The following is a 12,267-nucleotide window of genomic DNA, read 5'->3' as shown; positions in this document are numbered from 1 at the left end:
ATCCATTAGACGTCATCTGGTGGCAGTGGCTGCTTACATACAGAACAGGCAACATGCATCCTTATTCACAATCCCAGTCATTAAATCTTGAAAACTCAATGTAGTCGTTCTACTCTTAGGGTCCCCATTTGAACCATAGCATTAATGTGAAATACAGTGCCTTTCTTAGAAGGCAGCTAAGTGTGCCTACAGGGGATTTTCTCATGTATACACTGTTTTAACATTCAATATGTAGATAATATTGACAAGCTCTATTCAGTCGCTTGCTTTAAATCATTTTGAAATTCAATTGGCTCATTTGTACTTGAACTAATCTGTTACAAATACATTTCTTGCAAGGGTTTAAATATTTTCAAAAAATGAAATTCATAATGAAGCTTTAAAAGGGTACATAAACGGATATTTAGATAAAACACATAGCAACTGAGGTTTCCAGATATTTGGATGTTACAAAAACCTCTTCGTCACTAGTGTGGACTCCTCGTTCCAAAATAATACATACAACAGGAAAATGGGACTGAGTAAACAGAAAACAGATCCTTAAACAAAAAGACATTTCAACATGAAAGTAGGTGTGATTGTTGACGTTTCGATCTAAATTATAGACATTAGCTAGACCATCTTCAGGACGTAAAATTCAAATGTTGGATGACCCTTATGAAGTTATATGTAATGATTCAGGTTGTAATTGAATCCCATTAAAACATTTGATCGAAAACTACGAAGGGGCTGTTGATTAGCCCAGAACCGGAGTGGTATCCTGGACCCGGTACCATCAGATGTGATTATGTCCAATGACTCGCGCAGGTTAAAATGGGCGCAGGTCGCCGTGGATGAGGTCACTGTAACCCAAATCAAGCTAACGCTAGCAGATTCCTTGGTAGCCCTTTCCCAACTAGATCTTAATGAGGGCACCTTATTAGCACTTACAGCACATCATGAGGCTCTGTTTACCTAGCTTGGATCCTAGCTGGTAAAACTTAGAGCACGGAGCAACAGGGGCCCAGGGTATAAAGCAGCTAAATGGTACGGTGGGGCATTCAGGAAGGCTTACAGGGCTCTGTCCAGTGCAATCAGGGCAGGCACTGTCCAGGAGGTAAGAATTAGGAGGTCTGAATACAAGACTATCCAACAACTGGCAAAAAAGGCAAATGATGAGAATCGATGGAAGGACCGGTTAGTAGAATGTAACGGTAAAAACTGGTGTAGTTTCTAGCATTTAATTAAGTGGGGAGGTGACAATGCGGGCCCGGTACCTGCTAATGTTTTACCAGAAGCTTGGGTTACATACTTTCAGCCCTCCGACCCAGAACAGTTTAAGTGTATTGCTTCAGAGGAGATATTATCCTTTACCCCGCTAGAAATAGAATGTGCACTTGATGGGGTGGCTGCAGGTAGAGCCCCGGGGCCGGATTGCATTCCGGCAGACGTATTTAAATCTGACCGGGAGAATTTGCTGAAATACATTTTTATTTTTGCCAGTGGCCTAGCTAGATGTGCCCCCATCCCAGAATCACGGGGCGGAGATTATCCCCATATACAAAAAAGGGGGCTGAGCCTCCCCATCCATCTACCGGCCCATCAGTCTTATTGATACTATGCAAAAGTTGGTGGCAATTGACAATGAGATACTATCCAGCTATGAAGCAGGATTTCCTTCCCATGTCCGCACTATAGACCAAGTCTTTAGATTTATGATGTTATATTGGAACACCGTGATCTTAGCTGGATGCAGCATTTATAGATCTTAAGTCTGCATTTGACTTAGTGCCCCGTAATAAACTCTGGGACACTCTTAACAAAGCTGGGATGCCCGCAGAGATCCTCTTATTCATCATTAAACTATACAACTCTTTTTATGCCCGAGTAAGATGGGGACAACAAGGGGACACACAGAATGTTTTATGGTTAACAAGGGAGTGCGGCAGGGGTGCGTTTTAGCCCCTACCCTCTTCTCCCTGTTTATCAACAATATGGTATCATATTACTCTGACTATCCCACGGATGCTCCGAGTCTCGCTGGTTCGTGGGTTCCTCTATTAATGTTTGCGGACGATACTTTAATTTTGTCAAAAACTCAAGTTGGTTTGCAAAGAGCCCTCGACCGATTCATCTTGTTTTGCGATGACCATGAACTTATAGTTAATGTCGCCAAGACTAAATTCATGGGTCTGCATAAAAGTAAATCAGTGTAAGCAAGAGTAGTATTGAATAATGTCCCCCTTGAACAAACTAATTCTTTTACCTTTTATGGGGTCACTTTGGGCAGAAGATTGAATTGGAAGGCACAGATGGATCTACTGGTTGTAAGCACAATCAACTAGCGGGGGCCCTCCTGAAAGAACATAGTCTATCCTTAACCAAACCAGTGGCTCCGGCAATGTCTATTTATCAAGGAAAGGTTAGAGCCTCAATAATCTATGGAGCAGAACTCTGGGGGTTCGAAATGTATATTTTTTAGTCCAAGCTCAGAACATGTTCCTGAGGTCATTGACTGGTCTCCCAATGTCAACACCTTTAAGGCTGTTATTGATGGGCCTTGGGTGTATTTCTCTTGAAGAGGAAGCGGGTTTCAGACCTCTTGCCTATTGGCGATGGCTTTGGACTACCCCGGAGTTGGCAGACTATGCGCAGGCACTTAAGAAAATTAGAGAGGCGGATGAATCCTATAAGATTACATGGTTACACAAGATTAAGGAGGCTCTTTCAAGTATGGGCCTTACCCATTTATGGCGGGACCCAGAAGGGAACTTGATTCCCCCAAAAGCGGAGTTCAAAGCCTTATATAGGGAGATGATCTGGCAGAAATCCTTTTCTCAGGTGAACGGAGGGTTCTTAACAGACCTCTTTCTGTGCCACAAAATTGAGCATAGCATGGCGGCGTATTGGAACATCATTACTAGCTTTGGAGACAGGAAGCTTTACCACCAATTTAGAGTTAGAAGCCTCCCTATAAAAACGTTTACTAAAAACCAGGGGCCTGTTCAAGACTCACTCTGGCACTCCTGTTTATGTGTGGAAGAGACTGTTGCATATCCTCTTCATCTGCCCTGCATACAAGGCGCCTCGCAAAAAATGGCTCAAGCCAATTTGCGCCAAATTGGGAACAAGATCATCCCAAATGGTTTTGCGTATTATAAAATCTGACACCAGCAAAGTCGTAGTGGTGGCTATGGCAACATTTTGGAGTTGGACATGGACCATGAGAAGGATCAGGATGCAGGGCACCACAAAACTATGTAATTATGTAATCACCTTAAAACTGTATCTTCTATATTGGACCAGGGTGCGTAGTTTGGTGTTACAGTACTCTCACATAAATAGGTAAATATGTGCTTACTCCCAGCAAAGTCGTAGTGGTGGCTATGGCAACATTTTGGAGTTGGACATGGACCATGAGAAGGATCAGGATGCAGGGCACCACGAAACTATGTAATTATGTATTTATGTAATCACCTGAAAACTGTATCTTCTATATTGGACCAGGGTGCGGAGTTTGGTGTTACAGTACTCTCACATAAATAGGTTAATATGTGCTTACTCCTTGCGAATTTCCTGTTGCATTTAATTGTGGATCTATCTTTTGGTTTCGACCCTATTTACCCTTGATGTTGGAAATTTTTGTATGTACTGAGAAGATTTGAATATGGATTTTATTGATTTTATTTTTGATATTTTATGTTTTACCAGCCAGTTTGGTTTTTTAAAATGCCTTTTTGTACGTGTCTTTTATGATTGTTTATAATCGGATAAAGACTAATTGAAATTGGAAAACATTCAATATGTAGATAATATTGACAAGCTCTATTCAGTCGCTTGTATTTAATCATTTGGAAATTCAATTGGCTCAATTGTACTTGAACTAATCTGTTACAAATACATTTCTAGCAAGGGTGTACATATTTTCAAAAAATGAAATTCATAATGAAGCTTTAAAAGGGTACATAAATGGATATTTAGATAAAGCAACACATAGCAACTGAGGTTTCCAGATATTTTGATGTTACAAAAACCTCTTCGTCACTAGTGTGGACTCCTCGTTCCAAAATAATACAACAGGAAAATGTGACTGAGTAAACAGAAAACAGATCCTTAAACAAAAAAAGACATTTCAACATGAAAGGAGGTGTGATTGTTATATATGTCGGAATTTGTAAAGCGCACAGCTACCTCCGCCGGAGGTGTCCCGGCGCTGTCCGTATACCGCTTAGGAACCCTTCCTGGCTTTCCTGGGAAATGTCCACTCCTGGGCACCCCCCAGGTGCAGCCAGGCATCCCAGCGCTTTTGGGGCCGTTGTGGAGACTAAGCAAGCTATTGCCCAGAGTTGCAGCGTTGGACCCATGATCAGAACAGGTACTGAGGCGAGAATATCCAGTCAGGGGAATTAATGAGTCGGAGACCCGCCGAGGCGGGAATCGAACCCTGGTCCCTGGTCAGAGCTCTGCATCAAGGTCTGCCTGCTCTAACCATTGAGCCACACTTCTCCACGATATCAGCTAGACCATCTTCAGGACGTGAAATTCAAATGTTGGATGACCTTTATGAAGTTATATGTAATGATTCAGGTTGTAATTGAATCCCATTAAAATATTTGATAGAAAACTATGAAGGGGCTGTTGAATAGCAGCCACAGCTTAAGAATAGAACATGCAGGCACCAAGGATTATTTGTAAACCTGCCGGTTTCCTCATGCGGTTTTGGCATGTTAGGATCTAGCTTGCGTCTAGAAAATGGATGGGCCCGGATTCAAAAGACGTGCCACTGTCCGTCATATAATTACATAAGGGTCATCCAACATTTGAACTTCACGCCCTGGAGGGGGTCTAGCTGATGTCTACAATTTAGACCGAAACGTTGACAATCACACCTACCTTAATGTTGAAAATTTCTTTTTTTGTTTAAGGGTCTGTTTTCTGTTTACTCAGTCACATTTTCCTGTTGTATGTATTATTTTGGAAAGAGATGTCCACACTAGTGACAAAGAGGGGTTTGTAACATCAAAATATCTGGAAACCTCAGTTGCTATGTGTTGTTTAATCTAAAGATCTGCTTATGTACCCTTTTAAAGCTTCATTATAAAGTTCATTTTTTGAAAATATTTACACCCGTGCAAGAAATTTATTTGTAACAGATTAGTTAAAGCACACATGATCCAATTGAATTTCAAAATTATTTAATGCAAGTGACTGAATAGAGCTTGTCAATATTATCTACATATTGAATGTTAAAACTAGGTATGCATTAGAAAGTCCCTTGTAGACGCACTTAACTGCTAAAATATTGATTATCCAAGCCTCCAATGGTCTATTGGGTTTCCCACTTACTCTTATACGTTTTAGAAGCCAGCATTCTTTGTGGGATTCACTGACTTGCACAGGCTGAGTTGCAAGCTTAAACAGTGCAGGAGCCTTTCATCTAGGTTCACAAGGATAGAGATGTTCTGAGGACAAAACCTCACTTCCACCCAAAGGAGATCGCTCTGTTTCATGGCAATCGTACCGCTGCTTTATCGGTTTTTTTGTCACACCCTGAGAGAGTGGCAGAAAAGGACTTGCAAACACACGTTAAAATAGGTCGGATTGATAAGACTGAATCCATTTACAAAACAAAGTTTCTTTGTTGCATTTGCAAAACTATGCTCTGGAAGATCAGTTTCAAAGAGTGGTATTGGGAGGGGGATCTCAAGTGCATCCAACTCTGTTTTGCCAAAGTAAAAGAAAAGCTGCATTCCGTGCCCCAAAGCACATTCTACTAGAATTAAGGGAGCTGTAGCGGTTTCAAGACCGCATACAGCTACGAAACATAAGGGAGACTGGTAGATGGTCCACACCGCACCCTCTCTCACCAGAAAGTTGAGCATACAGCACATAAAACTTTACCCCAGTCATCAACTCCATTTGGTCATTGGACTTGTTAGAAGGTGTGCACTGCCTTAGTCTATGCAGAGCACATGATCTACCGCAGCAAATGCTACTAACAACAAGCATTTGCAATGCAATAGGTCTTGCAATAGACAAGTTTGAGCTTTTGGTGTTTAAAATGGTAATTTTTTTTAATTTGTTTGTTTTTCAAAATATAAAAGTATTAATTTTGTTATTAGAAATGCCAATAGTTATAAAGTTAGCAAATGTTACATCTATAGCATTAGTAAAGGTACATGTTTAGTTTTCCCCTGTCTTACATGTATTGATCTGACAAATCACAATGTTTTAAGAAGAACAGAAGTGAAAACATTTAACATCTTTTTATGACATTTTGTAATAAAGCTTGAAACATTGACAGAAAATATTTGAACCAGTTGTTGAATGGTTGCACAGATTGATGCTGTGGTGGCGCTGAGTGATGTTGTTTTGGGGACAAGTGATGCTGTGGCGTTCAGTGATGCTGTTGTAGCGCATAGTGATGTTGTGGTGCCCCTGAGTGATGCTGTAGTGGTGCTGAGTGGTGCTGTGGTGGTGCTGAGTGGTGCTGTGGTGGAAGTGTGCACTGCCGGCTGGTGGTGTGTGTGCCTGGTGGAAGCGTGCACTGATGGCTGGTGGTGTGTGTGCCTGGTGGAAGCGTGCACTGATGGCTGGTGGTGTGTGTGCCTGGTGGAAGCGTGCACTGACTGCTGGTGGTGTGTGTGCCTGGTGGAAGCGTGCACTGACGGCTGGTGGTGTGTGTGCCTGGTGAAAGCGTGCACTGACGCTGGTGGTGTGTGCCTGGTGAAAGCGTGCACTGACGCTGGTGGTGTGTGCCTGGTGGAAGTGTGCACTGACAGCTGGTGGTGTTTGTGCCCGGCGAAAGCGTGCACTGATGGCTGGTGGTGTGTGTGGCTAGTGAAAGCATGCACTGATGGCTGGTTGTGTGTTTGTGTGTGGCTAATGAAAGCGTGCACTGGTGGTGGTGTGTGTGCCTGGTGAAAGCGTGCACTGACGGCTGGTGGTGTGTGCCTGGTGGAAGCGTGCACTGACGGCTGGTGGTGTTTGTGCCCGGTGAAAGCATGCACTGACGACTGATGCTGTCTGTGCCTGGTGAAACTGTGCACTGACGGTGTGGTTGTGTGTGTGTGGTTGTATGTGTGGTTGTGGTTGTGTGTGTGGTTGTGGGTGTGGTTGTGTGTGTAGTTGTGGGTGTGGCTGTGTGTGGTTGTGTGTGTGTGTGGTTGTGTGTGGTTGTGGTTGTGTGTTTGTGCTGTTGTGGTTGTGGTTGTGTGTTTGTGCTTGTGGTTGTGCTTGGGTGGGTGTGGTTGGGTGGGTGTGGGTGGGTGGGTGTGGTTGGGTGGGTGTGGGTGGGTGTGGTGGTGTGGTTGTGTGTGGTGGTGTGGTTGTGTGTGGTGGTGTGTGGTTGTGTGTGGTTGTGTGTGGTGGTGTGTGTGTTTGTGGTGGTGTGTGTGTTTGTGGTGGTGTGTCTGGTGGTGTGTGGTTGTGTGTGTGTTTATAAAGACGTTTTAGCTTTCAGAAATAAGCAGCTCCAAGGCAGAACGCCATTCTGTACAACAACTGTATCACATGTCGGATATTGAACAACGCAGGGTGTCACATATCTAATATCAACAAGCATGCCTTTGATCGCATTAATTAATGTATTTAAGGCAAGGCACAGGCAGTCACAGAGTTCTATATTAACGTCAACACAACACGGCTGTCCGATAGCAAGGTCTGGGGAAATGTGTTCAAACTAGTGGATGTGGAGACAAACAGGGAATGATGCGTGTTATCACCTATTTAAATGGCACTCACCTGTAGAAGGCACCTCGAGAATGGTGTAATCACTGTGAGTGCTGTGGATCTTGTACAAGATATCTAAGTCCTCAGCTACAAAAGCAAACTAGAATAGGAAACCCGTAAAAAATGGTAAATTGCTGTCCCATTAGCTAGCATTCTTTTGTTTTCTGTAATGAGGAATAACAAGAGCACAAGATGACTATATATACAAGCTACTTTCACCCGATGTTAAAGATCGGGGCCTTTGAGAGTCAGCATTTTTAATGATCGGTATGCTATGATAACAGTGGCAGGCAGTGGTAGGATGCACCAAAAATCGATTCGCCAACGCCACAATTGTAAGGTAATTTAAAAATCCAAAAAGACAGTAAAGCTAATATACAATTATGCTTACGTTTACCAGTGTTTTTTCCATTTCTTGAAATCAATGCATGTGTTGCGGTGGGCAGCAGCGGTCCTGCAGAATGTATTGTTTGCATGTATTTGCTGTTGGCCATATTAAGTGTGTCGTAAGTCACTCGGGTGCCTTTGTGTTACCAGAAGCCATTACGATCTACGCACTACGATCGCTGGGTGTGGTGGGCACTGGCAATTTCCTCGGCTCACCTTTGGGTCGTATTACCACCCATCGCTGATGCTCAGTGGCGTGAGTAGGTGTGTGCGCTGGGAAGACGAGGCAGGGACGCGCTTCTGGCACATTGCTGCACAAGAGAAACTAGGGTTTGCACCATTGAAGCGCTGTGAAGATATACCCCGGAAGTCCACTCCCGCCCCGACATTAGGACTCTGGCTGAGTTGGGCGGCTGTCAAAACAGTAACGTAGAGAACACTGTCTGTGCAGCAGGGGGTGGCGCCCCAGCGGAATGCGTGGGATGTTTACATCGATAAACTGCAGGCTAAAGCACACGAGAGACTCCCTGAGAGCTAGCTTGGTGACAGTACGGAGTGCTAGCTGAAGTGAACAGCACAAGCAATATGGCCGCATACAATGCAGCGATCGTAGTGCGTAGCGTATGCCACTCTTGTGTACATGCCGGAGCAACAGGTCAGCAGTTTAGTGGGTGATGGGTAAAGCACTCACTTGGATATAGCCTTTCTCTTTACATAATGTGACTTTGTGCGAGTTAAACTAACAGCACTTAGCAGCAGAACAAGGGTGGCAGAATAAGCCTGTTTAGAAAGTCTTAAGGGCATTCTTGTTTAAAGCATGGTCATTGAGTAACATTTCGTCAAACAAGACATGCATGGGAAGTGGGGGGCGGCCGGGAAACTGAAAGTACGGCCGGCCATGAATAATTTTGGGAGGAGAAGCCGCAGAGCACGGCCGGCCGGCCATGAATAATTAGGGGAGGAGAAGCCACAGAGCGCACGCTGGGAGAAGCCCTTTGATGTGGTGTCACGGCCTGGCGGCCGTGAACAAATGCAAGAATAGCCAACAAATGGGAGGGGTGGGGGGAGTGCACGCGCATTGTGAGGGGGAGCAGGAGGTGAGCCTGAGAGTGGCTGAAGCAATATTGGAGGGCAGAAGTAAATGGGTACCAGAAGCTAGAGAACAATATAGATGGTCAAGGGAGAGCAAACATGCAATAGCAAGGTGGAGCTTGAGAAGGACGGAGACATGAAAGCAGCGTGGGTTGGGGGAGCACACTAGGGAGAGCGCATCATGGAAGGGCACAGGGGAGAGCCACACGGGCGATACAAGGCAGGGAGGAAGAGTAGCATTACTAGGTAGGCAGATGAAGAAAACGTGCGCTTTGGCGAGCTAAAACAAACCGAAACATGCACTGGAATATCGTGCAAAGCATCGCACACTGTCAAAAAATAACCACGGTGCACATTATGTGGTGGGGCAAGCTCGTATGTGGTGTGCGAGGCGGGCAGAAAGGACGGCAGTGGGAGGTGGGAGGGGGAGAGATGCTGTCAGATTAGCTGCAGAGCGGATCTCTTTCAAGTAGCTCACGGCCTCGAGGCCGTGAAAGTTAAAGCAATTAGGGGGGAGGTGGGAGGGAGGCTGATGGGCAGAAGGCTCGGGCAAGGGGAGAGCCACACGGGCGAGACAAGGCAGGGAGGAAGAGAAGCATTACTAGGTAGGCAGATGAAGAAAACGTGCACTTTGGCGAGCTAAAACAAACAAACATGCACTGGAATATTGTGCAAAGCATCGCACACTGTCAAAAAATTATCACGGTGCACATTATGTGGTGGGGCAAGCTCGTATGTGGTGTGCGAGGCGGGCAGAAAGGACGGCCATGGGAGGTGGGAGGGGGAGAGATGCTGATGTCAGATTAGCTGCAGAGCGGATCTCTTTCAAGGAGCTCACGGCCTCGAGGCCGTGAAAGTTAAAGCAATTAGGGGGGAGGTGGGAGGGAGGCTGATTGGCAGAAGGCTCGGGCAAGCTCGTGCACGAGGACGTGCACTTCTCGAAATCCGCTTTTTGGGAGCCTTTTGAGAGCCTTGGGTTTAAGTAGTGGTTTAGCTGCATTAGACTCGCATACTCATTCCTGCGGAATGGAGTAGGCGAGACCTAAAAAATATTTCTTACCCTATAACTAGGGGTTTTAGCTTGTAGTGGTGTGGATTCACATGTGACCAACATCCTCTAATTCCCTTTTCCCTGCATCATACACCCCCAGCTCCCACCTAAGCAAGCTCATGCTTATGTTTGTACATTCAATAATGTGTACTTCTTTCTCAGTGCACCTGTACATCTTTTACTGTTCTGTGCTTTACTCCGGTTATCTCCTGCTGGGAGGGAGGCAATCTAAATTGGACACTTTGTCCTGTAGCATGGTGGTTTTTCGGGCGGATATCAAAAACTAAACTTTCAAACTTCTGTGCTCAAGCTAAAAACGAATAGTTACAGGATAAGTAACTTTTTTTCATACCTGGGTGTGAAAAAGTGACTTGCTTTTGAGTTTGGACTGCGTTGGTTAAACGTGATGACTCTACTGTTCCTTATTTGTTGGTTTCTTTATTTGTTCTTCTCTTTCTTTTCTCTCTTCTTCCTTTCTTATGATCTTCTTATTCCTTATTGATATCTTATTACTTTCGTGTTTATGAAGTACATTGTGGGATACTCCAAGTTATTATAATTGTTTTAGTGTATTATAAAAGTCATACAACAAAACTTTTATTTTAAAAAAAAAGCAGTTTTGGATGGGTAAGCAACGAGTAACGTCATGTGGAATTGTACTTTACATCAGCCGCTGCCTTATTACCCTGGTGCAAAACAAGAATATGCCTGAAGAGTCACTCAAGTGCCAAATAAGTCATCACTGCTTCCTTAAGCCCCTCCTACAGAGATTTGAAGGGCTGCCAATTGCCTCACCAAACATTGCCGTGTTAATTCTTACATTAGAGCTGACAAAATATTTTCATCTGATCTGACAGCAGTTGACCTCAGTCATGTCCCCCTATTGTGGGATTTTTTCTGGGTAGTTTATTTGGGTAATATGAAGAATATTTTGTCATTAATTTAAAGAAACAACGTTGGAGCTTCACATGTGCGACATAGTGTCTGTAGGCCACCCCGCCCATCCACTGAGGTAAAGGGTGTCACTCGCCTATTTGTTTGTTTGTCTGTCTGTAAAGTGTGTTCTTTCACGTTTAAAAAATGTGCTGTTGGTGTCTGGCAGCATGGGTTGTAATCTTATGAGCATTTGACGGGAGGTGGAATTTAATCGCAGGGAAATTAGTTGACGGGGTAACTAGACATTTAAAACCTCGAACGTGATTCTGTAAAAGATTATTTTAAATCTTACCTATAAACGTGGCAGCTGCTGTTATTTTAAATTTGACTAACACCATAGATACTATTTCCCAACGAGGCAATTACTCTTTTATATATGTTTCTCAAAATATGTGATTCACTTCATTTCAGCATTTAACTTGGATAATGAACAGCCCGATTATGACATGGACTCAGAAGATGAGACCTTGTTAAACAGACTGAACAGGAAGATGGAAATCAAGCCCCTACAGTTTGAAATTATGATCGACCGGCTTGAGAAAGCCAGTTCTAATCAGGTAATGTGCTTCTATAAATTACTACTTTATTTTGCTTGCAATTTACCTACATATCAAACGTACTTTTACATTGTTCTGAAACGGTTTACTTTTTAGTATTTCCCCACTAATATTTGATTAATTGATTCAAAATAGTAATAAAAATAAGTCTTCCTGGTATGCCAAAGCAATAATCTGTAAATTGGTTGTTAATTACAGGTTTCAATTTAAGTATTTCATGAGAAGCCTCTCCCTCTTGGTGCGGTTTTTAAACTTTTTTAAATATATATATAGTAACAAGTGCAGTAAGATTTTTTTTTTGTTTTGTTCACTTGTTCATAAGAAATATTTTCTTATCTAGAAGAAATTCACCTTAATTGTGCTTGTGTTCATATTCTATACTGTAGCGTACTCTTCTTTTCAGGATAACTTTAAATGAAGTAAATTATGAAATTCTGCTAAAGGGTGCACTACTGCCTGAAGAGTTGTTTTCTCCATGTTAGGGCTACCTGAAACATTTTTGTGTGGATCATAGTGGAACAACTAATAATTGGG

The 12,267-nt window shown here is 43.5% G+C and overlaps 1 protein-coding gene across 1 annotated transcript in view; it reads left to right on the top strand.

The window, feature by feature from the left end:
- Window positions 1-12,267, top strand: part of EPC2 (enhancer of polycomb 2) — a 273,887-nt gene that overhangs the window by 174,029 nt on the left and 87,591 nt on the right. The window contains exon 3 of the mRNA XM_078681762.1: window positions 11,588-11,733. Within this exon, the coding sequence (XP_078537888.1) occupies window positions 11,588-11,733 (146 nt within the window). The remainder of the gene's footprint in view (window positions 1-11,587; window positions 11,734-12,267) is intronic.

Source organism: Lissotriton helveticus, chromosome 3_1, assembly GCF_964261635.1.
Source record: "Lissotriton helveticus chromosome 3_1, aLisHel1.1, whole genome shotgun sequence".
Taxonomy (NCBI): Eukaryota; Metazoa; Chordata; class Amphibia; order Caudata; family Salamandridae; genus Lissotriton; species Lissotriton helveticus.
Note: the sequence above shows the minus strand (reverse complement) of the source record. Positions and strands in the feature narration are given on the sequence as shown.